At 42.6% G+C, this 14,705-nt stretch overlaps 2 protein-coding genes across 3 annotated transcripts; both read left to right on the forward strand.

Moving 5' to 3' along the window:
• Positions 1-264: 264 nt before the first annotated feature.
• tmem256 (transmembrane protein 256) lies at positions 265-1,479 on the forward strand. The gene is made up of 4 exons (XM_077500379.1): positions 265-600; positions 670-707; positions 810-890; positions 1,231-1,479. The coding sequence occupies exons 1-4, from the start codon at positions 522-524 to the stop codon at positions 1,372-1,374; spliced, it is 342 nt and encodes a 113-aa protein (XP_077356505.1). The 5' UTR covers positions 265-521; the 3' UTR covers positions 1,375-1,479.
• Positions 1,480-2,731: 1,252 nt separating this feature from the next.
• Positions 2,732-10,939, forward strand: tmem102 (transmembrane protein 102). 2 transcript variants are annotated; one of them, XM_077501124.1, is made up of 6 exons: positions 2,732-3,021; positions 4,177-4,388; positions 4,469-4,807; positions 7,089-7,282; positions 7,357-7,569; positions 9,072-10,939. In XM_077501124.1, exons 2-6 carry the CDS (start codon positions 4,187-4,189, stop codon positions 9,663-9,665), a joined length of 1,542 nt encoding a protein of 513 aa, XP_077357250.1. In that variant the 5' UTR covers positions 2,732-3,021; positions 4,177-4,186; the 3' UTR covers positions 9,666-10,939. The 2 variants fall into 2 exon arrangements, with proteins under 2 accessions (XP_077357250.1, XP_077357249.1); XM_077501123.1 differs by having other exon boundaries at positions 2,732-2,998; positions 9,072-10,938.
• Positions 10,940-14,705: the final 3,766 nt, after the last annotated feature.

Here is a 14,705-nt window from a genome sequence, read left to right on the forward strand (position 1 = left end):
ATCTCGGTCAGGTAGTGGTTGCTTGTCACTGAGTGACATGTTTAATGTTAGGCATGCACTTTGTCGTTTTGTGATTTAAAGTAGGCACCAGTTCACTAAAGAATATATTTATCTTAGAAAAGGTAATATTTAAATCAAGACTAACTTGCTAAAACGCTAGCTGATTGAAAATATTAATTTAAATTTGAAACGCCCAGAATGATAGCCACTTCCTTGAACGGTTTTCCTAATACCGGAAGCGGAATAGAGTATACACGACGTCATGCGGTTGCATTCAAAGACGCGATGAAAGTACGCCTTTTGCTATGTTAATTTACGACTCTTGGTAGTTTTCATATGTCGGGGCTATAAATGTATCTTTTAATAATATTAATATAGAACTTTAATTTTAAAATATTCAATAATATGTCGTAATGCAACGAGGTCGTGTAACTATCCACGAAAAAAACAGGAGTACGTAAAGGCACCATCTTTGCCTGTCTTCCGGTGGTCTGGACTCTGGAGGATCAAGCAAAGCGATCATGACCGCTGTTGTTGTTCGCCGGCTTGCTGCTCTTTCCGGGGCTTCGGCGGTAGCACTTGGAGCCTACGGGTCGCATGGTTAGAATTCCATAATGCAATTTGTTTTCGGCTGTTGTTGGTATTTCATGCTTCATTTTCTCTTTGCAGGTTTTAAACACAGCGACCCTGATGATTACCAAAGAGTGGTATGACTTTCGTATTGATAATGATACTTTTTTTGTTTTTTTTTGCAAGGGACACAATTAGTCTGACAGTTTGTTTGTTTTTTCCCCTGTGTGTTTGAGCAGCTATTTGAAACAGCCAACAAGTACCATTTCTACCACAGCCTGGCCCTGCTGGGTGCTGCCCACTCCAGCAAACCTGCTGTGGTGAGTGGAATTTTCAAGAAACTGAAAATAAGTCGACTTGAAATACGGCTCATGGCACCTGTGTGCAAAGTTGGTGATTGAAAATTCAGGTGTACATCAACTTCAGAGCGGTACCAGTTGAATCAAGTGACAGTTACTCAGTGGGGGGTTGCAGCATGTGGCATAATCCAAATGTTTTGTTTTTACATGGGGGAAAAAAAAAAAAAAAAAAAAAAAAGCCCAGTCTGTATTAAAGTGTATATTTGGCCTTGGTCATGAATATTGCAAAAGTGGGAGCTGTCAAAATCCCTTTGGTCTGTGTGTGCCATCCTAACGCTTCCTCTGTCTTGTCATAACAAAGGCCGGCACGCTTTTGATCGCCGGCATGGGGATGTTCTGCGGCTCGCTGTACCACCAGGCCATGACGGGGGACCCCGGCCTTCGCAAAATAGCCCCGGTGGGAGGCATGGCGATGATCGTGGGCTGGCTGGCGCTTGTCCTCTGACCTACTGTGTGTGTGTTTATGTTGTAATAATGCATGTACAGATATTTTAAGTCGTTGCTTATGTACTTTTCGGAATAAAACTATGACTTAGTTGGAACAATTCAACTGGATGTGCACATCTAAATTTCTAAATGAATGTTATCAGGTTTTAAATTGCTCCACAAAATTTAAAGTAAGCGTTTCCCTCCTCCAAGCTGGTTCAGGTAAGATAAGATGCATCGGCAATATCTTCCAGTTACACACGACATACTGCAATTTTTTTTTTCTCTCAAAAATTGTGAGCGTGAGCTCCTCCCATGCAGCCACTTAGAGGATGGCCAAGCACCAGCAAACTCCCAAATGGATGATTCCTCACTTGAGTGGACACCAACGTGAGCTCTTTTATTTCCAATCATCTTGCCCCAGTCTGCTGCAGCTTAGGTATGATGACAAATAAATTCACTCCACGTGTTCAGTCAAAGCAGTATGGTGGACTCGTGTTTAGTGTACCTGTTTCTACATCAGTGGTTGTTAACCTGGGTTCAGTCGAACCCCGAATATGTGCAATATGCATTCACATATATATATGAAAGTATGGTGTTCCACAGGGTTCAATTTTGGGGCCTTTGCTGTTGTTTTGAAATGCTCTATAGATTTAACTGATAGGAGTCGTCAGTGCCCTAACTGCATTCTTTGCAATCCCAAGTTAAGCAATTCTAGTCTAGCTCAACTTGCTATGTAGCAAAACTTAAGGAACACTTCCTCAAAGTGAAGAAAGCCAGATTCGATGCAAAGGCTCATTTTGTTCACCAGTAAACCCTATGTCTTGAATGTGAAAAATATATCTATACATGTTTTAATTTTCAGTAAAGGATTTGGTGAATGCACATCCGAAACTGGTGGGGTTCAGTATCTCCCAAAAGGTTAAGAACTGTTGCTGTGGATGGTCTTGGAATGAAAAAAAAAAAAAAAACTACATTTAGTTGTGCATAGACCAAATTTCGTAGCCATGTGTAATAGAAAATTGTTTTGCTGCCATCTTGTGGCATAGATTGGCAAGTACAACCCGTTTTGGGTGGGTGTCGCCATGGTGGCGAATGAGGGGAACACTAATTTATTTTTGTCCACGCAGTTTGTTACTTAAACAGGTGCTTGATAATGATTAATGGCATGTGGTTATTTTTTAATTTCTTCAAACCCTAGATTAGTCGTCAAAAGTTGATTTTTTTGCATGCATTTGACAGTAAAATATATTAATATATACTGCGATAAATAAATAAAAAAGTGCGTATTTAAAATGACATTTTTGCATCTGGTCAGGAAGGGCTGCATCATTTAAATGCTCATCCCTATATATTTACATCTATGCAATACAGTATAGTAGTAGGCTCGTAGCAGCCAATCCTTGCATTCCTGCACACGCAGCTGCCTCGCCTCTCCGAGCGCCCGAAGCAGCAGAAAGCGTGCTTGTGTGCGTGCCACCCTCCGCCGCTAATCCCTGGGATCCTCCCGGCGAGCAGGGGCAGGACGCCGTTTTACAGCCGGGCGGCGCTGATCGAGGACCTGTTGGAGATGACAGCTGACCAGGGCGGATTGAAACGCACGCAGCGAAGCACTCCGCGCCGAGGAAGTTGCAGTGTGACCGGTGTGACTCCCTCCCATCTTTAGGTTTCGATCTTGTTTTGCTCTTGCGTGATTCTGTGGCTTGGAAGGTTTCCACTGCCCACTTGGCCCCCGCCCCCACCAGTGGCACCCCACCTGTCAAGTTAGCTAGCATGCTAGGTGGCTAAATTGGCACATAAACAAAATAAGCAGCTGAGGGTCAAGCCAAATGTAGTCTGTGATTTCTTCGACACTTTTCCCAAATGCGTCACGCATATTACGCCTCTATTAGAAAGTAGCCAAATTAGCTAGATTGCACTAAATGCCAAGCAGGATAATTAGCTCTACGATTAGCCTAGCCATCTTGCTAATTTAGCAAGTTAAGAGGGGCAGAGGCCGTGTTATACTAAGCGAATCATGTTTACGTTGCACTTGTCTTTTTAAACTTCCGTTACTTTGTTTGTTATCTCACTCAAATGTTACGATGCTCTCGTAACTTGATGACAAGCATTGCAAATCACAGTTGAGTAAACACATAATAATCAATTTAAAGTTGACGTGCGTTTTAATTTGCAAATGAATCACCGTTGCATTTAAAAAGGTTGAGATATGTTATAATATAGTGTCGCATACATGCACGAGAGAAAGAGAGTATTTAACTGCAACATATAGCATGTTGTTGGCTTATATGTTTGTTTTTCATCTACTAGTCTGGTGACTGCTAGAGTTGTTCAGAAGTAACCTCCACCAAAAGCACGTATTTTGCTTCATCCATCCATCCATCCATTGCATGCCAAATGTGAAGTAGAGTCATAACAGTAAATAGACAAGTAATTGATTGTCAAATTAATCAATAGATTGTTTTTTTTTTTTGAGACCTTGTTTAACTTCAGAATTTCAGCCTCTCAAAAGTTCTCAGATTTCTGTAGTCCTCCTTGGAAGCAGGCAAATGATCTTTGTGGTTAATTAAATTAGCAAATATGTTATTACTTTGGAAAGAGTAATCATCAATATTTTGGCCTATTTTCTGAGATGTTATAGACCAAACGAGTAACTGAATACTGTAATAACGTTGGTACATTTTTTTTTTAAGTCATTGATTAATCAATTAAAAAAAAACAAAAAACAAACACTCAACAGATGACTCAATAATAATAATAATAATTAACTTGATCAAGATCATTTCTATCTCTTCATTTATGATTATTTTTCAACGCGCAGTGCTGTCTCGATGGAGTCCCTGATGAGCGCCGTGTCGCCTCGCTCCCCGGCGCCCGGCAAGAAACTCTCCGAGGTGGACTTCCGCTCGGGCGCTACCCTGGAGCAGCTGTCCGCTCATGTGTCTGAGCTGGTCCTACTGGAGCAGGGCAGCTTCGGGGACCAGACCGCCTTGGAGGTCCACACGGCGAAGGATTTCATTTTCAACATGTTAGGTGCGTCAAATCCATTTGATTATCTGTGGTATGTTAGACTTCTAAAATGGCAATAAAAAAATGTTCCATTCTCTCTTCAGGTTTAGTCCAGAAGGTGGATCAGCGCCTCCCAGTGGCCAACGAGTACCTCCTGCTGTCCGGCGGTGCCCGAGAAGGCGTGTTGGACCTGAACCCGGAGGACTTGGGCGATTACGCCAAAGGTGCCGACTTTGACCTGGACTTCACCCTGCTGGTGCCGGCCCTCAAGCTCCACGACCGCAACCAGCCCGTCACCCTGGACATGAGGCACTCGCCGCCTTGCCACTCGTGGCTCAGCCTGCGTTTGTGCGATTCCAACATCCTGTCCCGCTGGAGCATCTGCTGCCAGGAGGAGAGCGGAAGTCCTGTTGAGGAAGATGAGGAGGAAGAGGGGGAAGTTGGTAAAAAGAATTTCTTCTAGAGCCGTGGTCCTCGAGCGCCATTAACCTGTTTGTTTTAGATGTTTTCCTCCTCCAACACATTTGATTCAAATGATCAGGCTCGTTATCAGGTTCTTGATAATTTGTATCAGGTGTTCGAGGAGGGAAATATCTAAAACATGCAGGATAGAGGACCAGACACCTGATTTTACATGTTTCCCACCTCCAACACACCTGAGTCAAAGGAGTAATCAAGAGCCTGACAGTGATCCTGATCATTTGAATCAGATGTGTTGGAGGAGGTTAACATCTAAACCAGTTGTCACCAACTCTGGTCCTCTATCCTGCAAGTTTTAGACGTTTCTCTCCTCCAACACACCTGATACAAATGAGTAATCAAGAGCCTGATAGTGATCCTGATCATTTGAATCAGATGTGTTGAAAGGGGGAAACAGGACCAGAGTTGGTGACCCCTAATTTTAGATGTTTTCATCCTCCAACACACCTGATTCAAATGAGTAATCAAGAGCCTGATAGTGATCCTGATCATTTGAATCAGATGTGTTGGAGGAGGGAAACATCTAAACCAGGTGTCACCAACTCTGGTCCTCTATCCTGCAAGTTTGAGATGTTTCCCTCCTCCAACACACCTGATACAAATGAATAATCAAGAGCCTGATAGTGATTCTGATCATTTGAATCAGATGTGTTGGAGGAGGGAAACATCTAAACCAGGTGTCACCAACTCTGGTCTTCTATCCTGCAAGTTTTAGATGTTTCCTTCCTCCAACACACCTGATACAAATGAATAATCAAGAGCCTGATCGTGATCCTGATCATTTGAATCAGATGTGTTGGAGAAGGGAAACGTATAAAACATGCAGGATAGAGGACCAGAGTTTGTGACACCTGATTTTAGATGTTTCCCTCCTCCAACACATCTGATTCAAACGAGTAATCAAGAGCCTGATAGTGATCCAAATCATTTGAATCAGATGTGTTGGATGAGGGAAAAAAATCTAAAATCAGGTGTCACAAACTGTGGTCCTCTATTCTGCATGTTTTATACGTTTCCCTCCTCCAACACATCTGATTCAAATGAGTAATCAAGAGCCTGATAGTGATCCTGATCATTTGAATCAGATGTGTTGAAAGGGGGAAACATAGAGGACCAGAGTTGGTGACCCCTAATTTTAGATGTTTTCATCCTCCAAAACACCTGATTCAAATGAGTAATCAAGAGCCTGATAGTGATCCTGATCATTTCAATCAGATGTGTTGGAGGAGGGAAACATCTAAACCAGGTGTCACCAACTCCGGTCCTCTATCCTGCAAGTTTTAGATGTTTCCCTCCTCCAACACACCTGATACAAATGAATAATCAAGAGCCTGATAGTGATCCAAATCATTTGAATCAGATGTGTTGGATGAGGGAAAAAATCTAAAATCAGGTGTCACAAACTGTGGTCCTCTATTCTGCATGTTTTATACGTTTCCCTCCTCCAACACATCTGATTCAAATGAGTAATCAAGAGCCTGATAGTGATCCTGATCATTTGAATCAGATGTGTTGAAAGGGGGAAACAGAGGACCAGAGTTGGTGACCCCTAATTTTAGATGTTTTCATCCTCCAACACACCTGATTCAAATGAGTAATCAAGAGCCTGATAGTGATCCTGATCATTTGAATCAGATGTGTTGGAGGAGGGAAACATCTAAACCAGGTGTCACCAACTCCGGGTCCTCTATCCTGCAAGTTTTAGATGTTTCCCTCCTCCAACACACCTGATACAAATGAGTAATCAAGAGCCTGATAGTGATCCTGATCATTTGAATCAGATGTGTTGGAGAAGGGAAACGTATAAAACATGCAGGATAGAGGACCAGAGTTTGTGACACCTGATTTTAGATGTCTCCCTCCTCCAACACATCTGATTCAAATGAGTAATCAAGAGCCTGATAGTGATCCAAATCATTTGAATCAGATGTGTTGTAGGAGGGAAAAATCTAAAATCAGGTGTCACAAACTGTGGTCCTCGATTCTGCATGTTTTATACGTTTCCCTCTTCCAACATACCTGATTCAGATGAGTAATCAAGAGCCTGATAGTGATCCTGTTCATTTGAATCAGTTGTGTTGGAGGAGGGAAACATAACATGCAGGATAGAGGAACCGAGTTGGGGACACCTGATTGAAATGATCAGCGCATCAGTGTGTTGGAGGAGGGAAAACTCTAAATCATGGAGGTATCCCTGAGGGTATTCAGCATTCGCCTCTCCTTCTTTTTACTTTGCTGGTCCAGGGAAAGGCTCCATCCCGTCGCTAGACTCCCCTCAGTCCCTCGATGGGTGCTACTTCTCCCCCACCCTGGTGACAGACTGGTTCTGGGGGGTGGTGAGCGAGGCGGTGGACGACTTGCGCCGAAGCCCCCAGAGAGGCATTCCCACCCCGGAGCGACTGGAGAGGAACGGGCCAATCACGACCATCATCCTTCAGGTACAGTCGGACGCGCTCAGGCGCCTTAAGACGACTCGGCGATTTTCAATCTTTGACCCCCCGCGCCGCTGCAGGCGGGCTCCAGCAGGGTGCTGTACGACCTGCTGCCCGTGGTGTCGTTCCGGGGCTGGCCTGCCGTGGCTCAGGGCTGGCTGACGGCGAATCACTTCTGGGATGGGAAAATCACGGAGGAGGAGGCCATTTCGGGTTTCTACCTGCTGCCATGCTGTTCGCCGCTGGGTGGGCGGCCCGACAGGGAGTGGAGACTTGCATTCTCCCGCAGTGAGGTACTTGTCTTTATTGTTTTTGTCATATTACATCTGTGGCGTCTTATCAAATTCAGGTCTGGGTTGTTCCATGCCAAATCAGCCAGTGAGTTAACAAGAGGAAAACACTAAATCTCAAATTTACAACCTCTTTTTCTGTTGCAAAAAAAGTCAATAATGTAGGATATCAATACATTGTTTGATCTAAAACTGTAAAATTCTTTGATCTTGTGGAATTTAATATTGCCAGGCAATATTAAAAATGTTTACAGAGAGGCAAGGAGGCTATGGTTTGTCTACGTTCAAAAGGAAATATAAAATCAACATTTTTGAAAAGTATAGGCAAGAGGAAGCGATTGTCAATGAAAAGTAATATTGGTTGTTGGTATTATTATTGGAATATTAGTATTGTGAAGGAAAAAATATATAATTGTATGTAAAAGTATGAGAATATATGCATAAAGGTATACTGTTCAATGTGTTCACTATTAATAATTATTATAACATTTGTTATTAATAATCAAGATACATTAGCTGTATATTAGCAGTTTTTTTTTTTTGTTACTATACATAGCTACTATTTATTGGATGTTAAAGGCGTATTGGACCTGATAAGTTTATACTTCTTCCTACTCCTTTTCGAATGACTGGATAAATCACTGCAAAACTTTATTTTTGTTGTGTTTGTTGCTTGATATGTTTTCTATATTTTGTCTTCCCATATGTACTTTTATAACCAGTCTTTTTTTTTTTTAACTCATTTACTCCCAATAACGTATAAATACGTTTTTTTTTAATGTATTGTGTCCCAAAGACATATTTATACGTTTGTTTTTTTTAATGCTAGAACATACAGAAGGCTTTGATACAGCCTCTCAACTGCAAAGAACGGTTTCAGAAATGGTAGTTATTACACAAACGGCCAGCAGGTGGCAGCAGAGCAAAGGAGATCAACCAGGGCCATGTAGAAAAAAAGCTAAATTACTTACAATTTTAAATAGATTTTTGAAAACTGATGAAACTTAGCTCTCTTCTAATGCTAATTGCTACAAAACAGAAACAGATAGAAACCTACTTTTTTCCTGATGAAAGAAGATACTTTAATCTTTCTTTTGATAGGTTCCATGCTTTTATAGCAATTGAACTCAATATTCTGTGGGCCTTGCAAAGTCAGTCAAAATCCAGTAAAACAGCCGGGAGCGAACGGGACTGCTTCTGTGAAAATGGCTGGGGGAAAAAAAAAAAAAAAAAAAAAAAAAAAAAAAAAAGGTTAATCGGAGCAGAGGACTGACGAATTTTGAGAATTTTGGCAAAAAGGGGCATGGCCATCATCAGCGGGCTCCCAAGCCCCTAGTCTGATTGACCTCAAATTTGAGTTTTAGTGTTGTGTACTTGTTGATAGTGATGGGACAAAGTTTCATTCAAATCTAAATCTGCTTGGTTAAACCCACTGGCTGATTTGGCATGGGTCACCAAATGTCAAAACGGGGAGTTAAAAGGATCCTTGTGACTCCATTAACCAGGTCCAGTTGAAGAAGTGCATCCCGTTCCCCATGGCGCAGGCTTTCCAAGCGGCCAAGGCGGTGCTGTCTCGTATCCTGGCCCGTCCCCGCGCGGGCCTCAGCCTCTACCACCTGCGCACGCTCCTCTTTTGGGCTTGCGATCGACTTCCCGCCGCCTACCTGTCCTGCCCTGACTCGGAAACCCCCGGCCGTCTCCTCCTGGGTCTCCTTGACGACCTGGCGCATTGCATCCTGGGTAAAAACTGCCCAAACTACTTCCTGCCGCAGTGCAACATGCTGGAGCACCTGACAGACGGCCAGGCTCTCCTGGTGGCGCGGAAACTGGCCCACGTGCGCTCGGATCCCAGCGAGCACCTGCGGGCCGCTCTGGACCAAGCCCAGCAGGCGGGCCAGCTCAAGAAAGAGCTGGCGAGCAGCGCCAACGACTCACCGGGGCATCACCCCGTCAACGGCGTCATCTCGCCTTCCGAGGACAAGCTGGCCCAGCGTCTGCAGCAGCTGGTCACCGAGAACCCCGGGAAGTCCATCTCGGTCTTCCTCAACCCGGACGACGTCACCCGGCCGCACTTCCGCATCGATGACAAGTTCTACTGACGGGCAGAGGAAGAAACCCGAAACGCTGTCAACGAGTCGAGACGCCGGCTGGTTGTTGCCAAGGAGATTGCCGACTCCTAACGAGCTGGCCTTAACGACGCTGACGAGCGTCCGCGGACGAGGGCTGGCTTTCGTCAAGCGAAGGCGTGAACGCAGCGTCGATGTACGCCTCAGGCCGATTACATTTCACACACTCCAAAAAAAAAAAAAAGGGTCTCAAACCTTCCCCGATGTCGGATTTTTTCTTGATCTTTTTCCCGTTTCATGATCAGCGTGTGATGTTCACAATCAGAACGCAAGAACGACGTGAGGATGATGGAACTGAATGTAACCGTTAACTCCCACCGATGTTTCACTTTCTGGTCGTCTTTCTCAGGTACCAAGAATCCTTATATCGCGAAACGGAAGCTTCATTGGACTACGGAATGTACCAAAGAGAAACACATGCACAGGAAGCGACCGCAGCAATCGCAGATTCAAAAAAAGAAAAAGACATTTCTCTCTTTACTCATCCCGTCTTAGATTAAATGAATTTCTCTGTAATGGCTTTATCTAGTATGTGGTGAAGCAAGGCACAAGACAGCCAAGTTTACATGCAAATTGACTGTGTCTGTTTTCTTTCAACAAAGCTGCTGTTTCTCTACACATTGGATGTGTTTACTGCTGAATTGTTTTAAGCTAATCTTGGTGTGCGCGTGCGCGTGGTGAAGCTGAGGTGACTACCAAAGTGTGCAGAATGTCGACTGCGGTGCATTTAAAGTCAAAAGACGAAAAAATAGTGCAGCGTCTACTCGGCGCTATTTTTTTTTTGTCATCTTGCTGCTTTTTAGACTCATATTCATTTTAATATCTCGGAATACTTAAGTGCTGATTATGATTGTTCTCATTTTGGGCTGTAACATGACTGATTTAATGTATTTATTCTTATCACTTGATTCTGAGGGCTTTCTATTGATCTGTCTGAGCTTCATTCATTCAATAAATGATGACCAAAATAAAATGATTGTTTCACAACGCATCAAACGTTCCCATCATTGATAATGATAGTAATAGCAGTACTGCAATACGTATTCTAGTCAATAGAGGGCGCGCAAAGTCTACACAAGGTACAGTAGCGCCAGAACAGTCGAACACAATTTGCGCTGGTAATCCAAAACACAATGTCGGAAAATATTGTTAGAAAATAATTTGGTGATTTAAGTGTCATGTTAAATTTGTACAAACGCATGATTTTCATGTCAGTGGTCACTGAACCTCATGTTATTACTATTCATAATGCAACCCATATATATATATATAAAAGTTTTCAAATGTGTCCCCAGCCATCATAGTCGGGTGATCTAATAAATCAGCATAAAGCATTTGCAAGCGTATTAAGCCGCTTCCGGGTCTTTAAAGGTTCCTACGGAGACAAGCTCTGTGAAATTCAGCCGGCTTTGGAGCTGATTGTGGGCAGATGGAGCTGCATACTAAAACGTCCCCGCTCAGTGCACACGTCAAAGAGTGGAGAGAAAACGAAACTTCTAACGAGAAGGAGATGAACTTGCCTTCCTCCCAAATGGCAACCGGGTCGAGTGGCGTCAAAAGATTAGCCATGAACATCAATCGAATATTTGTGCTCATGCCATAATATTGTAATTTCTAAAAACCTACAGTAAAATAGAATGTAGAGAAGAAGACTTTTTGCCACATTTTCCCCAATTCAATGAATATTGTCCTGCTCCTCCTGGTGTGCCCGTCTTGGCCACCTGGGGGCAGTATGATACAGGAGCGTTCCACACTATTGTTTACTTTTACAGTAAACGTCACAGTAAACTGGGCATACTACGTACTTTTCGCACCACTAGCATAGAAACAGAAGAACATTTGTTTTCCCACTTGTATCTTTACAAAGCTTTTTTGGGACAACTTCTGTGTATGGGCTGTTTCTAACGATTTGGGTAATTTTACATGGATGTAAAATTTCGAGTAATAATGGACAATAAGGTAAAACAATTTATATTGAATAACGATTATTATGGAAAGTTTTTCATTCATAAATGCAAATTTGAAGATACTAGGCCTACCTTTATTGTTTTTCTCAAGGAACTTCTTTCTTTTAAGGATTCATTACAATACTGTAAAGGCTTTATAACATGTTTATGTTGTTGGTTTTCATTTTTTGTATTGCTCAGTTGTATGTTTCGATTTTTCTGTAAGCTTCATTTGTTACTAAATAAATATAAAAAAAACTTATTTAGTAAGCCTCTTTTTTTAAGAAGAAGAAGAACAACAACAACAACAACAACAAGCTGCCCTGGGTGTTTGCAAGGACATTGAGAAGGGTTAAGATGAAACAAGCCTTGTTGGTATTTAATAACTTGAAGAAATTACTATCTGATTAGACCTTTTTGAGTTGTTGTTTTTTTGTTTTTACTTTTCTTTTTCTCCTTTCTTTTTTGTCTTGTTTGGCAGCACGGTTCTGTTTTGTGTGCTCAGTTTAATTTGGATGTTTGTTGACTTTGGAATTAATAAAGGAATTGAAAAAATAAATAAATAACTGTCCTGGTAAACTAAGCTCTGAGCGTGCATGTGTGCGAGAAGGTCAGTCTGAAACTGGATAGAATATAAGTTACCACATATAAGTTACTTTCTGCATTAATGAAGAAGTTGTAGTTGCCTTTGTTTTGGGACGAGTTCTGCGTGGAAGATTGGCACCAAATAGCTCGCAAATAGCCCTGGGATGAATGTAGTGTCATCGAAATGATGAAGAGGCGAGCGGAGAGGGTGGCGGAGAGGGACGCAATAAACCGCCAGCTAGAAAACTAATGAGACGGAAGGAACAGATGGATGGAGAAGTCGCAAAAAGTGGAAGACATATTTGGGATCCACCAGAGATTCCCGGGAGTCAACATTTGCCAATGAGAAGAAATTCAGCCTCCGTGTTCTAATCTCCCCTTTTTTCTCCTCCCCCCTGTTCCCACATTAATTAAATCTGCGTGTAATTACAGTCGTTGAGAATCGGAGGCAAGCGTTGGAGATTGGTCACGGCCTGCGTATCTTTCAAGTCAAATTACTTTTGCTAAACTTTTACCCCCAGGGCGGAAAGTCACTCCTGTGTGTTCAAGCGTGTTGGGTTGAAGAGCCTGCGCGCCACCTGTTTGTTCTGGATCCGGGTCTGGACCCAGTAGCTCTGCCATCAGTTACACGTGAGTGGACAAGAAAGGCTGACGACATGAATAATTCGACTGCAGAGGCTGCGCTCCTCAATAATACAGGGGTATCAAACTCATGTACGTAGTTGTGGTTTCTCTCAGATGGTCGTTTTTTACTGTGGAAGAGTACACGGCACGCACGTGTATATCTTGGGGTCTCAAAATTACTTACTTGGAATTGAGACTGGGGGAATTCCAGTTGCAACACAGCAGACACGCCCGCATCAAAATTTAGCTGTAATAAATGTAATAATCATGCATTTATTTGTGGAGACTGGGGGGGCAAGTTGTATTTTAGAATTTAAAAAACGTACAAAATTTAAAAATTACTTCATGATAAAGATTAGGTAGTTCTTAATAAGAAAAGAAAAACGCACTGAGCTGTTACCAACATTTTACAAATGCAATTATGCCATCTAGTGGCAGAAAAATGACCTCAACACAAATCGATATCACATTTGTTGTTTACACTACAGGACATATTTTTAATTTGAACTAAAAGTTATGAATTATTATGCAATTACTGTATCAATGACTAAAAGATGCAGCCATATTTCTATAAGTTTAAAATTTTTCCCACTTTCATGTTAACACGAGTATGAAAAAATATGTTATTGTACATTTAGAACAGATATAAAATTTGGGATTATGATTACAAATTTTAAATTGCCTGACACCCCTAATGTATACTCACATGCATATAAACGACACACACAAAGTATATATAAAGATGTACACACTCACACCCTTCCAGCTTTTATTGACACCGAGCTAAGGCAAGCAGCAAAGTTAAGACGTGTTGTTTCCACGGCGATGACAAAATGTCGATTAATGCCAACTCCAATGAATAAAATAGTGACGGTTTTTGGATAATTGTTCGAAATTTGCAGCACGTGTGTTTGTGCGGAAGCAATCAATCCAGTCACATCCTGTACTAAGAAAAAAAAAAAAACCTTCCTCATCCTCCTCACTCAAGAAAGCGCATTCAGTGTTAAATATTTATTTCACGCATGCTCGTGCACTCGAGCGTGCTGAATGACGATGTTGAGGATGCACAAACCAAAACAAAGACCAAGTTCCGGTCTCAAAAATGGTATATTTCCGCACATTCTACTGGTGGACTTTAATTCAGTTATCTGTCACCCTAAGCACCTCTTTTAATTAGAGGTCAATGACTGGATCAATCACGCCCTTAATCAATGATTACACCCCAATCACTTGTAAAGTCATTTGTCAGTGCTCGCGAGCTCTCTAGGGGGGACTCGGAATCCGCCGTCAGGGTGAAAGAGACGAGTGGAGGCGCCGTCGTGCATGCAGATGCGCCCAGTTTCACGTGGACGGAGAGCTTGAGCCGGGGAACTGATTCATTCCGTGCACATTATCTTCTTAGTGTCACTTGACAGGATTGCTGTTATGACGTCATGCCGCGACAACGTCACAACAAACACGATAGATGCCGGTCGCCATAGCAACAGAGATGCTATACGGTCTTGAAGCTGAAATGACAGCACGCTAGTGCTCTTTTTTTTTTCCAAAGCTGTGGGGAAAGCAGCTGTGTGACAGCATTAAATGAGCGCCTGTGCGTATGCATCATCTTGTCCCCGATTTGTTTAACCACGCCGTGCTGTCCTCATCAGTTTGCGGCTAATCCCTGCAGCGGCGTCCTGGACATCCACGCGGCCGTGAACGTGCATGTCGGTCCATCACCTCTACCAAATTCTCTTTATATTAAAATGAGGGTGTGGGGGGAGTGACGATTGAGGTAGGTTACAATGAACTTACGCAGTCACCATTTCGCTTTGATGCCAGTAGCCCGTTGGAAGTATCTTATTTTGAAATGACTTGG

The sequence above is a fragment of the Festucalex cinctus genome, chromosome 16 (genome assembly GCF_051991245.1).
Source record: "Festucalex cinctus isolate MCC-2025b chromosome 16, RoL_Fcin_1.0, whole genome shotgun sequence".
Classification (NCBI taxonomy): Eukaryota; Metazoa; Chordata; class Actinopteri; order Syngnathiformes; family Syngnathidae; genus Festucalex; species Festucalex cinctus.

What these genes read in the sequence shown, in the direction of transcription:
- tmem256 (XM_077500379.1), top strand. Translation starts at nt 522, where the DNA reads ATGACCGCTGTTGTTGTTCGCCGGCTTGCTGCTCTTTCCGGGGCTTCG. An exon ending in TGGAGCCTACGGGTCGCATG is followed by an intron (nt 601 to 669) that starts GTTAGAATTCCA and finishes TTCTCTTTGCAG; the next exon opens with GTTTTAAACACAGCGACCCT. An exon ending in CTGATGATTACCAAAGAGTG is followed by an intron (nt 708 to 809) that starts GTATGACTTTCG and finishes GTGTTTGAGCAG; the next exon opens with CTATTTGAAACAGCCAACAA.
- tmem102 (XM_077501124.1), top strand. Translation starts at nt 4,187, where the DNA reads ATGGAGTCCCTGATGAGCGCCGTGTCGCCTCGCTCCCCGGCGCCCGGC. An exon ending in GGAGGAAGAGGGGGAAGTTG is followed by an intron (nt 4,808 to 7,088) that starts GTAAAAAGAATT and finishes TTGCTGGTCCAG; the next exon opens with GGAAAGGCTCCATCCCGTCG. An exon ending in TCACGACCATCATCCTTCAG is followed by an intron (nt 7,283 to 7,356) that starts GTACAGTCGGAC and finishes GCGCCGCTGCAG; the next exon opens with GCGGGCTCCAGCAGGGTGCT.